The 22,800-nt window shown below is 37.5% G+C and overlaps 1 protein-coding gene across 1 annotated transcript in view; it reads left to right on the top strand.

The window, feature by feature from the left end:
* The window catches only part of AGPS (alkylglycerone phosphate synthase), a 115,836-nt gene that overhangs the window by 29,881 nt on the left and 63,155 nt on the right, over positions 1–22,800 (top strand). Inside the window, exons 4-10 of the mRNA XM_040971783.1 lie at positions 1,252–1,372; positions 1,472–1,546; positions 5,641–5,712; positions 7,508–7,587; positions 11,621–11,701; positions 16,777–16,902; positions 17,514–17,622. Coding sequence (XP_040827717.1) covers positions 1,252–1,372; positions 1,472–1,546; positions 5,641–5,712; positions 7,508–7,587; positions 11,621–11,701; positions 16,777–16,902; positions 17,514–17,622 — 664 coding nt within the window. The remainder of the gene's footprint in view (positions 1–1,251; positions 1,373–1,471; positions 1,547–5,640; positions 5,713–7,507; positions 7,588–11,620; positions 11,702–16,776; positions 16,903–17,513; positions 17,623–22,800) is intronic.

The raw sequence follows: 22,800 nt of genomic DNA on the forward strand, positions 1-22,800 counted from the left end.
ATAAATAAAAAAATAAAATAAAACATCAAAATAAGTTGCTGTTACTTTTAGACTAGTAAACTTACAGTAATCAATCATTAATGCAGAATAATTTAAAATAAAAGGTGATATTTAATGTTAGAATGTTTACTGAACATTTTAATAGGTGATACAGAATTTTAGTTTATGTGGTTTTGCTCTTCTGAAAGTAGGATTCGAAAACTTTATATGTGAAACTAATGAAATCTGTAGCATTTTAAAATCCATTTAAAATTTTTGTATTATTTGCATCAGCATGGTGTTTTGCATGTCTCTTTGGGTGTAAAGTCTGTAACTACAGGGACTATGTCTTGGGGTGTATTCTCTATTTGATTCAACTTGTTATTAAGTTGTGTAGGTATTCAGTGAGTGCTTGTTAGATTTACTTATACAGCCACATTGTTTTATTCTAGTTGGTAAATTAACAACTAATTCCCTTATTCTTTCCATACTATGCCTTTTACTTTTCTTACAGGTCTCTTGTTATCTGAAGTTTCTTAGTTCTCTTGATTATTTGTAATTAATTTTTTTTCTCTCTCTTTCCCTCTCCCCCTTTTTCTTTCTTCCTTTTTTTTTCTGGTGGGCCCAGAGAGATTTATTGCAAAGGCGAGGACGGGGGACAGAAGGGTCGCTCAGTCCTTGGCAGCAGCCAGCCTCCTGGTGGCCAGCATGCTGCTCAGCTCCTCCCACTTCCTCTTGACCAAGATGAGTGTGTGTACCTTCTTGATGAACTTGAGCACTGCTCATCCTTGGAGACCTTGAGGAGCTTCATGGCACGGTGGTGCACCTAGAGGGCGAAGGCCGCACACCTCTCAGGTCATATCCCACATGACACGAACTCAGGCTACTCAGGCTCCCGCAGTCGTGGTGGTATTTGGACTTTCCTGCGTTCTTGGTTACTTTGTGACCGTTGTTAAGACCCAGGGTGTTGGGGTAGCACAGAGAGCCATGGCTGCTCATTCGGAAGAATTACTTTTCTTTGATACTGATAAATCCACATGCCATATTCAGAAATTTTATCAGGTTTTGATGTGTTACTTTTAGCTACTGTTGATCCCTTTTCTATTTTATTTGCAAGGCAGAGAAAGATAATTACTTGGTATTACTTGCCACTCTTCTATGCTTTTATCTTGAGATGTAAAAATATATGTATATTAAAGTCATTCTTCCTAACAGATGTATTCAAAATTTGTTTTCTAGAACTAAGTTGAAGATTTTAATTCTCTTTTTTAGGCATCTTTAAATCCTAGTGATACACCTCCTTCTATTGTAAATGAAGACTTTCTTCGTGAACTTAAAGAAACTAATATTTCATATTCACAAGAAGCAGAAGATCGGGTATTTAGAGCTCATGGTAACTTACTTTATATTAATACTATTTATTTATCTAGCTACATAAATTTTCTGTAATTTAAGGTGTTTTTAAATTTATCTCTTTTAAATCACAAAACAGGTCATTGTCTTCATGAGATATTTTTGCTCAGGGAAGGAATGTTTCAGCGAATTCCTGATATAGTTTTATGGCCAAGTAAGTTTGTTTTCTTTTTTGTATCAATTCAGTATTGCTAAATCTTAAGTAAATTCAGTGGTAGAGATAGGTATTTCTTAACATATGAATTGTGAAGAGTACAAAAGGCTATATTTTAAGAGAGTTTACCAAAAATCATGAAGTCCTTTATTTTTTCATTTTTCAAAACATTTATTTATTTTTGAGGGAGATATCAGAGAGCTAGGGAGAAAGAAAGGCAGAAAACCAGCCACTCCTATCTAGTAATTCACTCTCATGAGGAGGCTGAGAGCTAGGAATTCAATCTAGGCCTTCCCACATGGGTGTCCCAACTACTTGAACCATAATCTACAGGCTCTCAAAATTTTATCAGGAAGCTGGAATGAGAAGCAGAGCTACAGCCCAAGCCCAGTTGTTCCAATAAGGGATTCAAGCTTCTTAAGTGCAGTTACTGCTGGGTCACATGCTTGCCCTGGAAGTATTTTTGATCTGATCATATTGAAGTGTTTGTTAGGCTTTAAAGACTGATTTTATTGTTAATGATGAAGTCTTTATTTTAAAGGTAAATAATTATATTGAGAGGTTAGTAGAAAAATGAATTTCTTGGTAATGTTTTAGAAGCTTAATGAAATCATTGGCAATCATTGATATAGTCATATGTTTGGAAATAATTAAAATAGCTGATAACCACTACTTAATAATAGTTTGTTGACAACAGCTAGTATGCTGAAAAGATGTAAAATTTACATGCCTTTGAAATGAATTGAATTTTGAGAGATTATTTGGGTTTGATTTGGGTATTTTTTTCCCCAAAAATTTGTGTATCTGAAAGGCAGTGTTATAGAGATAAAGGGAGAGACACAGATCTTCCATCTGCTAGTTTACTCCACAGATGGCCACAACAGCCAGAGGTGGGTTGGTCCACGGCAGGAGCCAGAAACTTTTTCCGGGTCTCCCACGTGGGTGCAGGGACTTAAGCACTTGGACCATCTTCCATGGCTTTCACAGGCACATTAGCAGGAAGCTGGATTGGAAATGGAACAACCAGGACTTGAACTGGGATGCTTGTGCTGCAGGTGGCAGCTTTACCTGATATGCCAAAGCACCACTCCCCTCTTTTTAAAAAGAATTATATGTATTGAAGGGCAGAGTTAACAGAAATGGAGAAGAGGGAGAGAGACTGTTGGTTCTTCTTCAGATAGCTGCTGCAGCAAGGCCAGGATGAAGCCCAGAACAAGACCTTCATCTAGGTCTCTGCTTGCATGCAAGGGCCATTTTCTGCTGCTTTAGCCAGACAGCTAGCTGGGAGCTGGATTGAAAATGGAGCAGTGGGGACAAGAACAAGCATCCACATAGGATACCAGCAATGCAGGCAGTGGCTTTACCCTTTCTGCCACAGTGCTGGCCCCCACCTGAGCTGTATCTTGAGAATTTCCTTCAAGTGTGCTTTTTAAATACTTTTCTCCCCATGTGTTTGACTATTTAAAAACTAAGAGAATATCATATTGGGAAAAAAAATGCCTTGCTTTAAGAAATACTGCGCAGATTAGGAAACAGAGTCAGTCAGCTATTGAACAAGTTTTCTTACTTGGTAAAGTACTTCCCATTAGGTTGGTTCTCTTCTAAGAGGGTAGAATGAGAAAGAGTAGATGGTGAGATGGGCGTGTGCTGTTTTAGATAATAAGGTCAGGGAAGGATTTTGATTGAGTGACTTTGTTAGTTAATACTTTAAAGGAAGTTTTGCCTTTCTAAAGTTTTTGAACAGACATATTAATGTGTTTTATTGATCTTTACTTAATTAGTATTACATTTAGTAAAAATTTTTACCACAAATAGTTTTTTTTTAAGATTTATTTCATTTTATTGGAAATTCAGATATACAGAGAGCAGGAGAGATAGAGAGGAAGATCTTCTATCCGTTGTTTTACTCCCTAAGCAGCTGCAATGGCTGAAACTGCACCAATTCGAAGTCAGGAACCAGGAGCTTCTTTTGGGTCTCCCACCCATGTTCAGGGTCCCAAGGCTTTGGGCCGTCCTCGACTGCTTTCCCAGGCTACAGTCAGGGAGCTGTACAGGAAACGGCTGCCAGGACACAAACTGGTGCCCAAATGGGATCCCAGTGTGTGTAAGGTGAGGACTTTAGCTGCTAGGCCATCATGCAGGGCCAAGACAAATAGTAAGCTTTATAAGCTTAATCTGAAAGCTTAAAAATGAGATTTTATTAAAAATTGGAATGACAGGGCCTGGTGTGATCGCCTACTGGCTTAATCACCTTGCATAAGCTGGGATCCCATGTGTGCACTGGTTCGTATCCCAGATATTCCACTTTCCTTCCAATTCCTTGCTTGTGGTCTGGGAAAGCAATAGAAGATGACCCAGAACCTTGGGACCTTGCACCCATTTGGAAGACTTGGAAGACACTCCTGGCTTCTGGCTTCAGATTGGCTCATCTCTGGCTGTTGCAGTCACTTTGGGAGTGAGCCAGTTGGCAGAAGATCTTTCTCTCTGTCTCTCCTTTCTGTCAATCTGATTTTCCAGTAAAAATACATAAACCTTTTAAAAAAAATTGGAATGACAAAAATTACATGTTAGTAGCTTTAAGCAAACCTGTCTGGGGTTTTCTGAGCAGTAGGCCCCTAAAACCGCTGAGAGGGTGAGGCGATGGTGTTCAGCAGCAGCCCAGACCACCTGAGACAGTCTGGGGGAACATGTCTGTTTATTATCAAACAAGCACAAATTTATATAGACTAAGAAAGGGGAAGGCAGATGGGCACCTTCTGACAGTCCTCCCACCCAGTAATGACACTGTGATTGGCTAGAATCACATCGATCTTTCTGGAGTCACAGGTCATATACAACATGCACAGCTGACAGGTGTGCCTCAGATCACATTCACCGTGTGTGACTGGCAGGTAGGCTGTGGGTCGCCATTGACTTGTGAGAGCTGCTTATCACGGAAGTCCCAGCACAGCTTGTTCAAGGACAGAGAAGAGAGACTGAAGTGGAACCTACTGTTCTCACCTGTAAGGCCAGTAGTCATGCTAGACTGAGGTCTTTTAAGATCTTAGCACTTAACATTAAATACTTGCTGAGATTTTTTTACCTTAAGTTTTTTTCCTGCATGATAACTCATATTCTGTCAGATCTAGCGAAAGATCTATTTTTCTAAAACAATCTCTTTGCCATGTTGTTCTCTTCACTAATGTCCTGCTGCCAGTCAGTTTGAGTCTTAGCAGTGTTTTATTTTGCATTTAAGACCATCATATCCAAAGTTTTTGTTACTTATGTAACTGTTGTATTGATGAATCCCCCAGTTATGTGCAATTAAAAGGAATTCATGTGCAGTAAAGCTTGTATTTTAATATTTATTTAAACAGTAAAGGTTATTCATGGTGCTAAAATTAGTGAGTGAAAATATAATGTGAAATTATGTTTATATAGTCTGTCTCCCACAAGACACTAATTTCAACAGGAAATATCTACACTTCCTAACAGGATGATAAAAATTAACATTGCAAGAAATGAATCATATCTGCATTATGTGCTTCCTGATACAATACAATGAGAAAGGCACAAAATCTGTTTTTTGTGAAATTACCATTAGAATGTTCATACTAAACTTACTCATAAGGAAATACACAAAACCTAGTTGAGGAACAGTCTATGAAATAACTGACCAGTGTTGCTCAAAAGTATCATGATTTTGAAAATTAAAGATAGACTGAGGAAATGTCTGTTTTCAAAGAAGATGCGAGGCATGATAGTTAAATGTAATGTGTGATCCTAAATTTATTCCTGGTCTAGAAAGGAGGATATTAATGGGACAGTTGACAAAATCTGAGTAAAGTGTGTAGATTGTTAATTGTTTGATTTGGATAATTGCAGTATTGTTAGGTAAAATATTGTCTGGTGTATGTGATGAAAGAAATTCTTGCTATTTTTGTGGCTTTTTTATAAATCTGAGGTTTACAATGACAAGTTTTATTTTGATATGATTGTTTAAAGTGTTAATTGAATAAATTAAGTTTTAGACATTGAAGCACTTTGTTAGACATTTATTTTATAGTTACCCACGTTTTATTCATGTCCCTGTGATTAACTTTACTTTTTTACAGCATGTCATGATGATGTAGTTAAGATTGTGAATCTAGCGTGCAAATATAACCTTTGTATCATACCAATTGGTGGTAAGTAATATGGTTTTTAAATTTTGATATGATATAAATTTGTTCTTTTCATTTAAACTGTTCTTATTTTAAATATTTGTGTCATTCTGCTAAGAACAGACATTCTTATAGTTGTGGTTATGTTGCTTCTGAGTCCGTTCTAAGCCTACTTAAACTGTTTGCTACATGAAATACCCTTTAGATCATAACTTTTGTCATTTGAATTCCATTTGGGTACTAAATAAAAAATGTTAGTACTTTAGTCATTATTTCTGACATGTATGTTTATGGAAAGAATTTTGTTTGTTAAAATCTAATGTGAATATACCCAAGCATAAAGCTTTGAGAAACAGAGTAAGCACAGAGCACTGTCTACTGGATCAGTCAATATAGGGGTGGCCGAATCAAGAATATCTTTTGATACGGAATTGAACGGTGTTTAGCAGTAAAACAAATTTGATTTTTTGAGGTCATTTATTGATTGCAGTATTTTAACATCTTTCATGAGCCAAAGGAAATTACCATGACTGATCGAATTGCCATTGATGGAATGGAAATGGGATCCTTTACGACTCCAGAAGCTCCAGATGGTCTCTTCAGCTGAGACTTTCTTGGAAATCATGCCCAAAAAAGGCATTATATTGCCATTTACTATGAAATATTTTTCTGATTTCTGTTAACTATGATAAATAGTGATAATTGACCACAAGATCATGCTGTTAACTGACAGCTCATGGTTTCACCTCGTTAAATTAAACTGAACATTACCGATCAACAGACTGTTTCTGTGGAAGATAAGTTGCATATGTTTTCTTCCATGCAAAATGTTTGAAAATATCAATTAAAACATTTTTAATATAATGAAATGATAGAGATCTAGATAAGAACTAAGAGCATTGTATTATCCTTTATTGATGTCAAGAAAGCATTTTCATTTGGAAACAGATGTTAAGAGAAAAAATGGCAGTATACTTTTAAAAGTTTTATTTGTTCTACAATAAAATCAGTTTTCACTGATAAACCTAAAAATTATTTTATAAGTATTGTTCAGTCTGGAAATTTCTGGTTTGTTTTTATCCTGACTTCTTAGTTTCGGAGCTTATGAGATATTATTTTAAATGATAACTCATAATTATGCTACAAAGGAAGTAATGGTGTCCCTGGGATGAAATTTAGTAATCATTAGCTTACAGCTTTTCTTATTTTAAAGGTTTATTTACTTATTATTATTAATAATATTTAAGAGGCAGAGTTAATGCAAAGAAGGAGAGACAGAGAAATCTTCCGTCCACTAGTTCACTCCCCAGATGGCCACAACAGCCAGAGGTGAGCCAATCTGGAACCAGGAGCTAGGAGCTTCTTGTGGGCCGCCCTTGTGGTGCAGGGGCCTAAGGTCTTGAGCGCTCCTCTGTTGCTTTCCCAGGCCATAAATAGGGAGCTGGATTGGAAGTGGAGTAGCCATGACACAAACTATCCCTGTATAGTATGCCAGTACCACAGGCAGAGAATTAGCTTAATTCTATGTACCAATTGTGTGCCAGCCCAGAACTTTTCTATTTGTGGTGTGGAGTTCACAGATTACTAGTGGCTTGACTTAATTGTGTGTGTACAGGTGTTGCAGTTCTATAATTTATTTCATTTTGGTACACAGCATGAAGTAAAGATGGATTTGCTTTTTAGTATGTTCGCATTTGCATACTGCATTTTGTAAAATAGAAATAGGCATTACTGTCCTAGTGGACCTATTTGTATACTTTATATTAGGAATTTGCCTTAGAAGTGCAAAATATTCTAAATTTGTTTTCTATTTTGGCAGGAGGAACAAGTGTTTCGTATGGCTTAATGTGTCCTGCTGATGAGACAAGAACGATTATTTCTTTGGACACTTCACAAATGGTATATGATAATTGAAAATGTAACTGAAAGTTGCTTCTGTTTAAATATTTTTAGGACTCTGCCTTAGTCACTTAAAAAAAATCTGTTCCAGACAGGAAACAGTCATCTTGGACTCACATATACCTTACTAGGTAGGACACAAAAATTAGTTACTCCTCACTAAGGTATTGAAGATTTCCCTGCACACCCCTCCTAAAACTGTTCTGCTCCTCAATTGTTAATATATGCCTAGTTAGGGTTATAAGCCTGATTGGACTAGCCTAAAATTCACGAAGTTCAGTAGAAAACACGCTTGAATACTATAAGCTGCTAGATATAAAAATGAGGCAGTTGAATAGTACCCTATAACCATTTTAAGGCATATAACAGCCAGTTGTGTATAAACTAAAATTGAAATGTCAATGAAGTAGTCACAGGATGTAGTTAAGAACTTGCATTTTCTAACATATTGGTCACTTACTACCATGTCAATTAACTTCATGATGTTGTAAATTGTTGTTGAAGTTGTGTAGTGGCTTTTCATTGGATGGGGTGATACTCTGCCAGCTCTACTTTCAGACCAGGGATGGTCTCCCAATGAAACTGTTGAATTTATCTGGACAATAAGGTGCCGGACATTCTGAATGGTACATGCTTGCAATGAAGGAATCATGACTGGATATGAAGCATACTACTACAACAATATGGAGGAATTCAATGTGAGGGGAGGGTTTTTTTTTTTAGGTTGGGAAAATCCCAGAGCCTATGAAACTGTGTCATAAAATGAAATTTAAAAAATAATAAATTAAAAAAAAGAAATCCACACACACAAAAAAAGAGATCTGTTCCTTATTTTGTTTTAAATGTATTTCATCTTCAGAATTGACCTTTGTCTTCTGGTATGTGAAAGCCAAAATCATTGTTGCACTTAAGTGTGTATTTTGATATTGTTCTGTTATTTTGAGAAGTCATCAACATGCTATATGACTTGACTTTTAGTATTAAAAAAGGAACGGACTATTAGTAACCATCAAAGTTTATTTGTCCCCAAATTTATACTAATGCTGCTGCATTTTTTCCTCGGTGAGAATGGCAGGGTCAGCTAATGTTAACAGTAGGATGACTTTCTGAAGTTTTGTCCCATGGTAGTACAAGAGTTAAACATTGTGCCATGTTAAGGTTTTAGTTAGTTTGATCTTTATTGTCATATAGTCAATAAAATTCCTGGTTACACATATTCCTTGACTGTAATGAAAGTGATTAAAAATTTGTTTTTGCCCAAGATATTCACAGCAACTTTATTCATGATCGAGGAAACTAGAAACAGCCCGATCATCCATTAGTTGTTCCCCCAACATCAGCTGCACGCCTAACAAGTTATGGGTTAAGTTGTGGCATAGCCATACCATGCAGTACTACTCAGTAATGAACAGAGAGCTGCAACATATAGGTGTATTTCAAAACATACTGAGTGAATGAAATGTGTACAGGGTTATCTACAATGACTATGTGGTCTAGAGTAAGCAAAGCTAAACTTTGGTGAGCAAAATCCTAAGAGTGGTTTCCTCCCAAGGAATGGCAGAAATTTGATATGATTGAGGATCTTCAGTAGCTTTCTAGGGATTTGAGTTATATAGGTATACATCAAAATTCATCAAATGGTATACTTAGCATTTGTTCATATTGTTATGTACTTCTAGGGAAAAAAGCCCTCATGACCTGTACAGGGAATCTTCAGAAACTTTATGAAAAATATGTGTTACTATTGCTGAAGTTGATGAGCAATTGCAAATGGTGTATATTTTACTATGAAATTCCTCATCACTTTCTTCTAGTCCCAAATTTAAGATTTCCTACAGGAAATAGACTTGGGAATATATAGGAATTTCTGTCTCTTTATCTTACTATGTGTAAATTTACCTTTAATTCTGTTACTGATTCTATAAAGCAGAGACAGTTGTACCGCAAAATGGTATTGTGCAGATTAAATGAGATGTGTTCATTGAACAAATCCATAAAATTTTTAAATAACTTATTTTTATTATAAAGAAAGTAGGTTTTATGTAATTCATAGAAAAAATTCTAAGAATATAAGATTCTGTTTCCTCTCTGCCCCTTCTCCTTCCTTTCTTTGTGTTACAGTTTTTGTGGTAATATATTTTTTATTTATAGTCACAGACTTAATGTTCCACCAAATAAAGAGTTCAAAAAGTATAAATAAAACTAGCAGGACCACGGATCTGTAAAATATAGACCAGGACTGTGAAGAGAAATGAGTCTTTTGTATGCTATCTACTGTCACAAATCAGTGAAATTGTCTGACTTATTTCAATAATAATGATGATTTCCATTTGCATCCATTCTGTTGCAAAACGCAGAAATTCAAACTTTTTTTTTTGTGGCTGAGCAGCATTTCATTGTGTATATTTATCACATTTTCTTCATCCAGTTATTTGTTGATGGACATCTAGGTTGATTCTTAATCTTGGTATTGTGAATAGAGCTGATGTAAACATGAGGGTACAGGTATCTCTTATATGTTGATTTCATTTCCTTTGTGTATATACCCAGGAATTGGATGGCTGGGCCATATGCTAGATTTTTTTTTCAGATTTCTGAGGAGTCCTCATATTGTCTTCCACAGTGGTTGCACCAGATTACATTCTAACCAACTGTATATTAGGGTATCTTTTTCTCCATATGTTTAGCAATATTTATTTATTTATTTATTTTGGTGGTAGCCATTTTAACCGGGATGAAGCAGTACTTCACTGTGGTTTTTGTTGGATTTCTTCGTGGCATGCGCATCCCTTATGGGTGTTGGCTCAAGTTTTGGCTGCTCCACTTATAATCAAGCTGCCTGCTAATAAGCCTGGGAAAGCAAAAGAGGGCGGCCCAAGTCCTCAGTGCCTGCAGCCAGAAGAGAGAGCTGGAAGAGGTTCTTTGTTTCGGATTGGCTCATTTCTGGCTGTTGTGGCTATTTGGGGGATGAACTATTGCTTAGAGGATCTTTTTTTTTTTTTCTCTCTCTCTCTCCCTGCCCTGTCTTTTTAAGTCTGCCTTTGAAAAAAAAACCAGGGTCTGGTGTGATAGCCTAGTGGTTAAATTCTCATTTTATAGTTTGTATCCTGGCTGCTCTACTTCCATCCAGTCCCCTGCCTTGTGGTCTATTGGGAGAGCAGCGGAGGATGGCCCAAAGCCTTGGAACTCTGTATTCAAATGGGAGAGGATGCTGGCTCCTGGTTTCAGATTGGTTTAGCTGCAGATGCTGAGGCCACTTGGGGAGTGAAACAGCAGATGATCTTCCTGTCTGTGTATCCTTCTCTCTGTATATCTGCCTTTCCAATAAAAATAAATAAATCTTAAAAAAAAACTAAAAAAAAAAGATATATATATATATGTATGTTTTTAAAAGTTTCTAATGGTTAAATCAAAAAAATTTTTTAGTTGTCATTAATACATTTGGTCAATTTAGTTGAGTTCCAAAAGTTTTATCATTTCCATTGGAGCATGAGTTAGATGTACTTTTTGTTTTCTCCATTGGGCTTGCTATTCTATATCAAGTTGAACAGATGAGGGGGTACACTTATTCAGGTGTCTTTTTAGGGTTTTTTTTTTTTCCCATTTTCTAATTTTATGGCCATTTTCTCATATTCTTTAATTCAATTTGTTAGTGCTTACAAAATGCCAGGTTCTATATGTGGTAAGTTTCTTATGTTCAGTCCCTCATTTAACTCTTAGAGAAACATTATATGTATACAAATGAGGGAAATAGTCATCTTTGGCAAGTAAATAAGTTGTTATAAGATGGAATTTCATTCAGATTAAATCTAAATAGAGACAGACTCTGTGTAACATAACTTCCTTATTACTATCTTTGTCATGTTGTGGAGCAAGACATTCAGTGGAACTGGCTTCCAATGTGGCTTGTGGTTGGAGAGTATCCTACTCATTTAATTACTGTCTTGTCACTGTTGCTTTGAATAAGTAGTTGTATTTCCAAAAAAATGTCAGCAGCTGATGGAGATCAAATTTCTTTCTTCCTTTGCAACAGAATCGAATCCTCTGGGTTGATGAGAACAATCTGACAGCTCATGTAGAGGCTGGTATTACAGGACAAGAGTTGGAAAGACAGGTATGTTATTTCCTTAATTAAGATTTTCAAATGGCTGTACCCTTTTTTGGATGAAGCACCTTTCACAATACAGTTATACACCTAACAAATCTGTTGAGTTTCTATTATGAATCAGGTGTTGAGCTGAATGCTAAGGACACAGTAGAGATGAATGCATTGCTCCCTAGCTTCACAGAACTTCTATTAGGGCAAAAAAGTTAGATGAATGTTAGAAAATTGGTAACTTAGAGTTAGAAATGCCATCTGGAGACTAAAGGAAACATGAAATGTGGCTAGGTGGAAAGGAATTGGATGAGGAAGATTATCACAGAGGAAGTGACATTTAAAATGAGACTTCAGGATGGGTCATAATTACTACAAATATGAGATGAGGTGGGAAGAAAGATCTGGTCAGGGGAAGGACTATGCAGAGGTTTTAAATTGGCTGTTGCCTTTGGAGACTGCAGATATCTAAGTATGATTGAAGAGTGCGATGGGAAAACATACTTTTCTTGTTTTATATTTTGGGTTGGAGTGTGTATGACAGTAGTAAAAGATGAAACAGGAAAATAAAGTAGTCACATCATAAAAGGGCCTTGTAAAGAGCCTTGTAGAAGATAAACATTTCTTTTGTCTTTAGATAGCTTTGGCTACTGTGTGAAGGATGGATGGGGCATGTTAGGCTGGTTGAAACCTGATGCAAAAGTATCAGCAAAATCTGATTGTGTCCTAAAATGAGGTACTAGCAGCAGAGCAGAACAAATTGAGCATCCACATTTCACATCTTGATAAATTCCGTCAGCCAAGTAGACACTGGCACCTGTATTTAGTATTTGTTACACTTTTCAAAGTGCATTTTTGTTAACAGGTGCTTATCTCCTGAATTACTGGAATTCTTGTAGTATGTTTAGCACCTTCTGAGGATCCTTTTCTTTCTTGAAAAATTGATTGAATTTGGTCTGTTCCCAACCAGGAGGGAAATGAAACATGTTGAAACAAATTGATTTATATTGTGTTTATTTGCTACTTAATGCAGAAACATGCAAAAAAAAAAAAAAAACGGATAAAGAAGAATTTACTTAAGGTAGTATTAAATACTTGCAGTCAGTCAGTATATTTTAAAAATCAAAATAAGGAGTTTTAAATTACTGAACTTCAGAAGACTGAATAATAGTATTTAATGAAAAAGTCATGTATTAGTCTCTCATTTGCCTGAATCGTACATTAAATTATCACCATAGCATTTTTTAAAAATTATTTTGCTTTTAATATTGTTTACATAGTTCAGAGGGATGCATGCCCATGTGGATCTCTGATTTGGGTAGAGAGGTTCCAGCTATAAAGGATGGAGGATGAGACAAATGTTTCCATTTTTTTCCCCTGTGTCTGCAGGAGGGAAGGGAAAGGGCCACTTCTTACTGTCAAACTACATCAGCACCTGGGGTTGGTGGACAGGTATTTGATGACACCCCCAATGTAGTAAAGACTATTCCAAGTATGTTACTGGAGTGGTCTTGAAAGTTCTGAGACATTATCAGCTTCGATACACTGTAGTTGAGAAAATCTTTCCAAGGTCTGTTGGCTGAAAAATCTACCTTAGTGCAGCCACAGACTCTGACACTTGGTGCAAAAGCTTGGCCAGGAACGTTGTCTAAACTGTATTTTCCATCCTCTGTCAAGGCACTTGATGTCCCTGCTGGGCTAGATGATCTGGCTGTCATGTCTTTTGTGCACATCTGAGCGTATTGTCGACTGCACGGGCATCAGCAACTGAGGAGGGCCCAGTCCCGACATGCACTCTAAGCTTGGACCATGGATTCTGTGAATTTTTCCCCTGGGAGTCAGAGTCCAATGGTGCAGTTAGGGAATTCCCCAATAAACCTCTCCTGGGGTGACTTCAGAGTTGATTCTTGTGTGCATCGGCCAGTGCAGGGTTGGGTTTGGTGCAATACCTGCACCAGCCAATGCACATACCAATGGGAGCACACTGATGGGAGCTGCTGCCTTGCCAAGTCCAGCCCACCACCAGCCCTGGCTCTTGTGCTCACCAGCGAGAGCTACACCTAGCAGAAGAATGCCCACAGTTGCCCTATTAGGCCCACTCTTGAATCTTGTACTTTCCAGGGGGGTACTGTGGTCCACTTGCCAGTGGGTACTAAGGCTTAGTGCAAATAGCCCGCACCTCACCCAGCTCTTACTTGCAGGTGCAGCAGCCTAATCCAGCCAGCTCCCCTCAGCAAACCTCACCCTGCCCCCCGCCCCCGACCCACCATGTGAAGCGGCAGGTGTTATCCAGCCTGGCCTGGCTTACACCCCATCTTGGCTCTTGTTTATGCCAGTGTGTGCTGTGGACTGGCCCAGCTGGCTCTCTCCCAGCCCTGGCTCCCATGAGTGTCAGGTGAGTTCTGTGGTCCACCTTGGTTCAGCCTGTTGCCACTCTAGCTCTCGTGCGAATCAGCAGGTGTTGCAGTCTCACAGAAGTGAGCCCACAAGTCCCCTACAGAATCTGCCCTCAGATCTGGTTTTTCTCACATTCTATTGAGTGTCAACTCCTCTTCTCAGACATTCGCTGGCAGGTACTGCAGCCTAGACTAATCAGGAATGTCCCCTAATCCCAGCTTTCATGTTTACCAGTGGGTAAAAGGTGATGCTACTTCTCCCAGCCCAGGTCTCCCACGTGAGCAGGGCCCTGGCCTGACCCAGACGTGCACTTTGGTTTCCCTCCTCTAAACCACTCCATCTCAGATTCATTGCCTACTTGTAAGTGCAGTGTCCAGGTCTTGGAGGCTCCCAGAAATCATTCTCCTGTCAAATGTGCCCTCAGCCTCTTCTCCTCCAAAGCATCCGCAAACCCCTTTGCCAGGGCAATCTGCAGCTCCCCAACACCTGGGATGGTATGGCCCGGCCCATGGTCCTTGCCTTCCCACAATTGTTTAAAAAAAAAAAAAGAAATATAATACGCAACTATGCTGGCACACTGGTATAGTTAACACAAATTTGGCGTTTAACCAGGCTGAGAATGCTTGCCAAGTATTGGCTGTTATTCTCCCAGCAGTGTAACACTTGCCTAGGTACATGGCAACCTAGGCAGTTGAACATTTTTTTAAAGTAACAAATAATGACTTTTATGTCTGTAATTTTATATCTTTTATTATAGGATTTGATGTATTATCTTAACCTTCTAAAACATTTTTAAAGGTTAGAATTAAAATTCAGAGACATAATTCTTTGAAATCTGAATGCTGTTTTCCTAGACTAGAAAATTCTTGTATTTTACCTCCTTGTTTGTTTCCCTAAGTGCCAATAAGGACTTTCTTTTTTGCTTTCAGTAACTATAATGCTATTTTTATCCTAAGTTCTTCCTCATTAAACCTCTGTGTCCTTCAGGTTCTGCTTTGGCTGAGGTAACCACATTAAAATGTCCTATTTTTCTCTCCTATAAGTTTTAAAATGACAGGAACACAGTAAATCAGTAGTGGATTTAAATCTATTTAACTTGTAAATTGCATTGATATTATTGTGTATAAAATTTAAAGGAAGCCACAAGTGTCAGTTAATTGATTCAGACAGATTTTTTTCCAAGTTTATTTAATCTTTGCTACTTTATTAGTGGTCTGGGGATGTGTGACTCTAATGATTTTTTTCTGTAAGTGGATAAAGGATTAACATTATCACATTGTCTTTACTTCCTTCTGATAGCTAATTAAATCTTGTTATTAAACTCAAATATACCTCCTAGCTATGTCACCTTGGGCAAGTTACTAACCCGTATGCCTCAGTTTCTTCATTTATAAAATGGTAATAATATTTTCTACTTAAGTTTTTTGTTAAGGTGAAGTAAATTAGTAAAATACATAAAATTTGTCCAATTTTTAGATTGTGTTACAATCCAACCTCAGTTGGATTTTTACTCAATTTGATAGTTCTGTATGTATTTTGTAATATGCAAATTTTGCATCCTTTAGCTACTAGGAAGTTATATTTTTAACAAGGAAGCAGATTTGTATTAGTGAACTTGGTAGAGCTCCTTCAGCATAGGACTGTCTTTGGTGTTATTATTTTCATTGCTTCACACAGTTGACATGTAATATGGATTGTTTGGGGATGGTCTTAGGGAAGAAATATAATCTAATAATCTTAGCCTGGTTAGCCATGCTTATTTGTGATCGGGTATTAAATTCTTAAAATTAAATATTAGAGAGGAAAAAAACCTCATGTCCTGTGAATATCTTTTCAAATCCTGTTTTCCTAGCAGTAAAATTTGAGACAAATATCTTGCAATGATAATGTTGAAAAATTAGCAAATTATGTTTCACCTAACAGACTATATTAACCACACTTAAATACACAGATACAAGCATAGCTGACATATTCAGCACCTCTGCATGGCTTGCTTGAAAAATACAAATAGTTGCTTTACTGGATGACTATCAAAATGGTCAACACAGATTGATGGGCTTGAGTACAGTAGACAGTAGGTATGCAGATGGTGGCGTCTGTACCATTTGACAGGAAATGGCTGGGTCTTTAAAATGATTTCAGTGAGATGGCTTTGGTGTTGTTGCAATAAAGGGCATCCATTCAACCTCAGGTGCTGTGCAGATGGCAAAGCCAAGCTAATGTAGAAAAATGAGAGACAAGTGACTATTTAATGTACAGGAATGCATGATCTGCATCACAAATAAATGACGGTATTATATGCAGGAAACCTAGCCAGATGGCTGTACATTAAAACACATGACTCCTTGAGAGAATTAAGTACAGGCAATTTGCTCAGAGTTTCTGCAGGCCTGCTGCATATTAAACTAAGGTGGGGAGAACAAGAGATTAAACACTTTATTTATTGAAAGTGTTTAGGTGAAATTGGCAGTTATTTAAGCAAAATCTGATCTTCTCAAGAGTTTTAATTGTTGGGGATAAAAAAGCTGGGAAGGGACAGCTGGCTATAGGCAAAGCTGAATTGTTTCTTTTTTTATACAGATTTTAATGAATATAAATAGTAAAGTGGAAATTTAAGGTGGGAAGAGTTAATGAGTTGAGTGCTGTTTGTAAAGGGACCATTTTCTCTAGTAAAATGTTGCATTTTTGTGTTTTAGCTTAAGGAAAGTGGTTATTGTACAGGTCATGAACCAGACTCCTTGGAATTCAGCACTGTGGGAGGATGGATTTCAACTCGGGCTTCTGGCATGAAGAAGAATATATATGGCAATATTGAGGACCTGGTAAATTGCTTTCTAGTTGTAACAACTGATTAATGTACAGACATTGTTATAGTATGTATGATTTAAAAGCTTTTACACATTGAGAATTGGAAAAAAATTGAGAATTGGATGGTAGACCTGTTTAAAAGTATACCCCTTTGATTAAAGTAAGATAATCAAATATAAAAGAGGCACTAAAAGATAAAAATGAAGTTGTTATTTAAGGATTTCTGTTCAGGTCACTAATGTTTAGGCTTTGTCCATCTTGTTTCACAGATCTGATATGTGATTTTTGCTTATTTTTTTAGTCCTTTAGTTCTTGCCATATGAATAACCCTAGACTAAATTTGGTTTAAAGGTATATATTTTTCCATTCCTTAGGTTATTAAGGTATCTAAAGTAGTTAAAATCAAGAGATGTACAAACTTGGAATGATTTTTCTTTTTTTCAGGTTGTGTACAAATTTACTTTAAGTCTGAGATTGGTAAAAAGTATGATTCAGAAGGGCATCACAATTTAATGCTTAACCCAATATTTTAAAAGTAGTGTTTTATGAATATGTGTGTGTACAAAGACACACACAAACTCACTGACAGATGTCTAGAATTTATATCGTGCATTGTATTTAACAGGTGGTTCATATAAAAATGGTAACACCTAGAGGTACAATAGAAAAAAGCTGTCAAGGACCTCGTATGTCAACAGGCCCTGACATCCATCACTTCATCATGGGATCTGAAGGTAAATACAACGCCAAATTTATTATGAAAAAAATACAGCTCCATGACTTACTTTTGTGAAAATCTATGATACTGTTGCATCAGATCTTTGAAAGAAAAACATGTTTTATATATTAAAGGAATGGCGAATTTTAAAAGAGTTAATTTTAATTTAGTGCTTCATAAAATTTTTATTATGAGAACATCTTATTAAACTTCCTCTTTTGGTTTTCAATATTTCAGTGGAAAACTTGGTCTTCAGAATTTTTTCTGCTAGGAGTGTTTTCATTGCATTTTTTAAAAGGTAGTTGTTAGGGCTTGAAGTGGTTTATTTGGCAATTTGTATTCCTTATTTCCATAAAGGACTGAATAAAGGTCAAAGGACTAAATGAAGTATTTATTTTTTTCTATAGTTACATTTGTTGTTTAAATTTTTAGAAGTAGAATTTAAAATTCCACTGATTCACACATCCTTTTTCCTTTTTTTTTTTTTAACATTATTATCATTTTATAATAAAGTTCCATAGGCCCTGGGATTTCCCCTGCCCCCTCCTCAAATCCCCTGCACTCTCTGAGTTCTCCCATATCATTACAACAGCATAGTTCCTCATAAACAGTCATAAATCCATCATTGTGGGCATGGACAATGGCAGAGAGTCCAATATCCCATTGTCAACACACATCCAACAGTTTCACTGGGACTCCATCCTCAATCCACAAGTAGAGATGCACACTGCACCGAATCCTCACATCTGGACATGTCAGTCTCCACTACCCAGTCACTGTAAATCCCCCCAAGTGAAAAGCCGCAAAACAAAATCAACAACAGGAAGAAAAGCAAATTTATAATGCCATAAAGTTAAGCAAATGCCACTGGATGTGATAGTCTTCTTTTAAACTTTAGTTTTTATGATCTTTTTTATGCACATAGTATTCTGTTTTTGGCTAGTACTAGACTGAGTAGAATGTAGTTCTTCTTGTCACCCTAAACATGTAAATTCCTCACAGATCAGATGAAAATTAACTTTGCCCCTTCTGTTTTAGCAAAATAACTGTTCTGTAAGCAAGGTGAATTGCAGGACAAGGTGATCACTTGCTCCTTTCAGTTCTTTGGATGGGAGGGATATTCGGGATATTCCTTACATTGAGTGAAATAAAGTAATTTAAAACAAGAAGTTGTTTCTAAGTTAGCAGAACTACTCATTACTTATGTTAGAATGTGCTCCAAGCTGAAAAAGATACATTTGAAAACAGGCTACATTCAATAATAAGTTTAGATTTTAGGGGATAAATTCTGAATCTTGGCAGAAAGAAGTAGGCAGAAAGTAAACTGTGCACCTCAGTGATGTGACAGAGGTGAGCTGTTGGGCTGAAGACCTGTGGTTTTAGCTTACATCAAAAGATGTAATAATAAAAATATTGTTGGCAAATGATAACCAGTGATGGAGGTTTGTCACACCCTGTCACCAGTTTACTCAGTTTATTCTTTTTCTCATCAGCATTCTCTTAAGGAGAAAAAAAAAATGGAAGAATGCTTTTTATTTCTTTTTTTTTTTTTTCACTACTGAATAAATGCAATTTATTTACAAATGGGAATAACTTAGCAGTGAGCAGTGTTTCAGACATCCAAAAACGGGTCACTGACAGCACTAGGACTCAGCCTTTTCTCTTCTTCAGGTTCTGAGGTGGTGGTGGTGGGGTGTGTGTGCGTGTGTGTTTTAAATATATAAAAAGGAGGAGTCAGTCTTACAACCTAAAATATTCACTCATTAAAACTGTAATTAAGGGGCCCGGCACCGTGGCCTAGTGGCTAAAGCCCTCGCCTTGAACGCCCCGGGATCCCATATGGGCGCTGATTCTAATTCCGGCAGCTCCACGTCCCATCCAGCTCCCTGCTTGTTGCCTGGGAAAGCAGTTGAGGATGGCCCAAAGCTTTGGGACCCTGCACCCATGTGGGAGACCTGGAGGAGGTTCCTGGATCCTGGTTCCTGGTTTCTGGCTCCTGGCTCCTGGTCCGGATCGGCGCAGTACCAGCCGTTGCACACACTTGGGGAGTGAATCATCAGACGGAAAATCTTCCTCTCTCTCTCCTCCTCTTTGATATCTGACTTTGTAATAAAAATAAATAAATCTTTTTAAAAAACTATATTAAGACTTTAATAAACTATACAGAAAAATGAGACAGACATCAGAGTTTATGGAACTGCAGCTCAGCCAGGCCAGATCCCTGCAGGGGGAGTTCCCAGCCTGATGTCATTCGTCTGTGAGGTCACAGGGTGGTTCTGGTGGGGTGCACGCATCCATCCAGGCAGCCGGCTTGGCCAGCTCTGTCTCCAGATGGTCTCCTTTCTGCCGCGGATGTGCACATCCACACACCCAGTCGTCTGCTTGTTAGAGCAGATGTTTACCGCTGATCCACCATTCTTGGGGTGCGGGGAGACTGGAACCGTGCAGATGATTGATTCGGCCCATTCTTCCTGGAGGGTTTTCTGGCGGCCCTCTTCCATCATCATATCTGGAGTCGAACGAGCTTCCGTAGCCACCTCTTTCAACATTTTGCTGAAGCAAAGTTTTGAAAAACAAAGCCACACACTCTGCTATTCCCCAGAAGAAATCTGTTCTCAGAGATAATCCTGGGGACTGACTCTGGCTGTCTAACACTTGTCCGTTTGAAATGTAGACCATTTTGTCTTGGGGAGTGGGGGGTCCTCCACTTTTATTTCTTAGGTTTATTTGATTTATCTGAAAATCAGAGAGAGAGAGAGAGAGACAAACAGAGAGAAGAGAGATGTCTTCCATGCACTGGTTCATTCCCTAGATGGCTGCATTGGCTAACATTGGACCAGACCAAAGCTAGGAATCAGGTTTTTCTTCCAGGTTTTCAGGTGGGTGCAGAGGCCCAAGCACTTGCACTATTTTCTGCTGCTTTCTGGGCACATTCTGAAGGAGCTGGATAGGAAATGGAGTTACTGGACTTGAACGCTGGCCCCAAAAAATTCTCTTAGTAAAAGTGAAGTGGAAAAAGTCAGTCTTCCACATGTATGGGACTTACCATTGAGCAATTACCTGGTGCCTCCAAGGTGACAGACGTTACTAGGTTACACACATTGCTAGGAAGCTGGAATTGAGGGTAGAGTCAGGACTTGAACCAAGTCACTTTGGTATGGAATGCAAATACCCAAAGTGGTGTATTGACTACTGCAGCGAATGTTTGCCCCTCAATTCAAACTATAAAAAACAGTTTATTCGAGAGAGCACACATGTATGTACCCATCCATTAATTGATCCCTTTAATGTCCACGGTGACTGGATTAGGCTGATAACTGTGAGCTGGGAACTCACTTCATGTTTCCTTCATGAATAGCAGGAGCCTAATTACTTAGGCCTGACTGCTATTTCCCAGGATTTACATCAGCTTAAAGCTGGAGTCAAGATCTGGAGCTGTTAGACTAAACGGCTGCTCTGGAACTCATGCTACTCTCATAAGTCTCAATTATCTTTTGAAGGAACTACATACAACTTTTTAAAAACTTTCCATCAATATTTTAAAAATTCTGATTGCTATGCATTGTGCTAGTACACTTATAGACACAAATAGCAGTAGACTATTATACTGTAGTATGATAACTTCTCTGATTGAAGTAAATGCAGGAAAAGTATGGAAAAGGTTTTCCTTAAGAGCTCATGCCTAAGGTGGTCTGTGAAAGTTAATAAGGAGAAAATAATTCTAGGTCAAGTATATGGAAGAGTGCGGGGACTTGTCCTGCAGAGTAAACAGCAGTAATGTAGGCTTAGAAACAAGAGAAGGTCTTGAGTGTCTCGTGTAGTTGCCAGTTTTTCAGTTAAACAAATTAAAGTTTGTGCAATGGGACAGTCTAGGGGCAGAGTGATAGAGGAGATAATTTGATCTTAGCTGCCTTTATCTTAAAGACTGATTATCTCTGTCCACAGTCAATTATTGGATGGTCTGAGGAAGATACTCTTTACAAAGCCCAAAAGTATGATTTGTAAGAAATACACATAATGTAATAAGTTGCTACATAATTAGATGTAAAATGGCACATTATGAACCATGAAGTCTGTCAGATCTGGACTCTATTCTGATTCTGCCACTTATATTTCTGTGACTTTCTGTAAGTGAGGAAATTCTGTATGCCCAATGTCCTCGACCCTAAAATGCAAGTATCATTCTGCTTAAGTTTATTGTGAAGATTCAGTGAGATTATACTAAGTAGTTCATGGGTATATGATAAGTACTCAGCAAATGTTAATTTTATTATTATTGCTGTAGCTGTTACTCAGCATTATTGATCATTACAGCCTACAGTCTTTCACCTACTTTTCAGCTTCTATCATTTAAATGCCAAAGCGTGTTCGGTGTGATGAAAATTATAGTATTTGAAGCATTTGAAATTCTGTATATGTAGTTTACTGATTTTTTTATTTGAGAAAGTTATAAGTACACTTTTTAAAATGACCATGATTTCTTGTGTTTGACTTTACTGTTGTCATTAAGTAAATGGGATACTTAGAATCAGTGCTTTCTTCAAGTTTCACTAATCATGCTTTGGTTAAAAAAAAAATAAGTTGACTTTTGAATATTCTCTGAGTTTTAAAAAACTATTTACTTTTATTTTCTTAAGGCTTTATTACTTAAAGGACAGTTTGAGTGGATATATCTTTGGGTGACACTTCCTTTCCTTAAATCTCTTGAAAATGCCCCACCACTGTTACTCTGATGCTTTGCTTACTCACTCCCAGTTGTCTATCAGTTCCAGTCCCAAGTCCTCAGTTACTCACTGTTTTCTGATATAGTCTTTTAAACCTTTGCTTACTCACTTCTGACATAGACGAGCTTGTCACAGGTGGAAGACTGCAGGGGGTGTGTTGGATTGTTTTTCCTCTTTTTATTTCTAGTTAGAGGTAATTAGAAGGTGACGGTGCTTTTTGCTTCCTAACAATACTGACATTGCAGGTGCTGTGTAGCTTTGTTTTCCTATTGATTTTTTTCTTTTTTAATGCATAATGGTCCAGGGCATTTCCCTTTCTGTTTTTCAGAAGCAGTTTCAGATCTGTAGTACTACAATTCCTGTGAACTGCATACATGTTTCTCTTTTGTAGTTTCATTCCTTTCCCCCTGTTTTTATGGTATTATATGTATTACTTATACAGAAGTCACAAACCGAACAATATACTGCTG

Source organism: Ochotona curzoniae, unplaced genomic scaffold (genome assembly GCF_017591425.1).
Source record: "Ochotona curzoniae isolate NIBS_2020 unplaced genomic scaffold, NIBS_Ocur_1.0 contig_2210, whole genome shotgun sequence".
Classification (NCBI taxonomy): Eukaryota; Metazoa; Chordata; class Mammalia; order Lagomorpha; family Ochotonidae; genus Ochotona; species Ochotona curzoniae.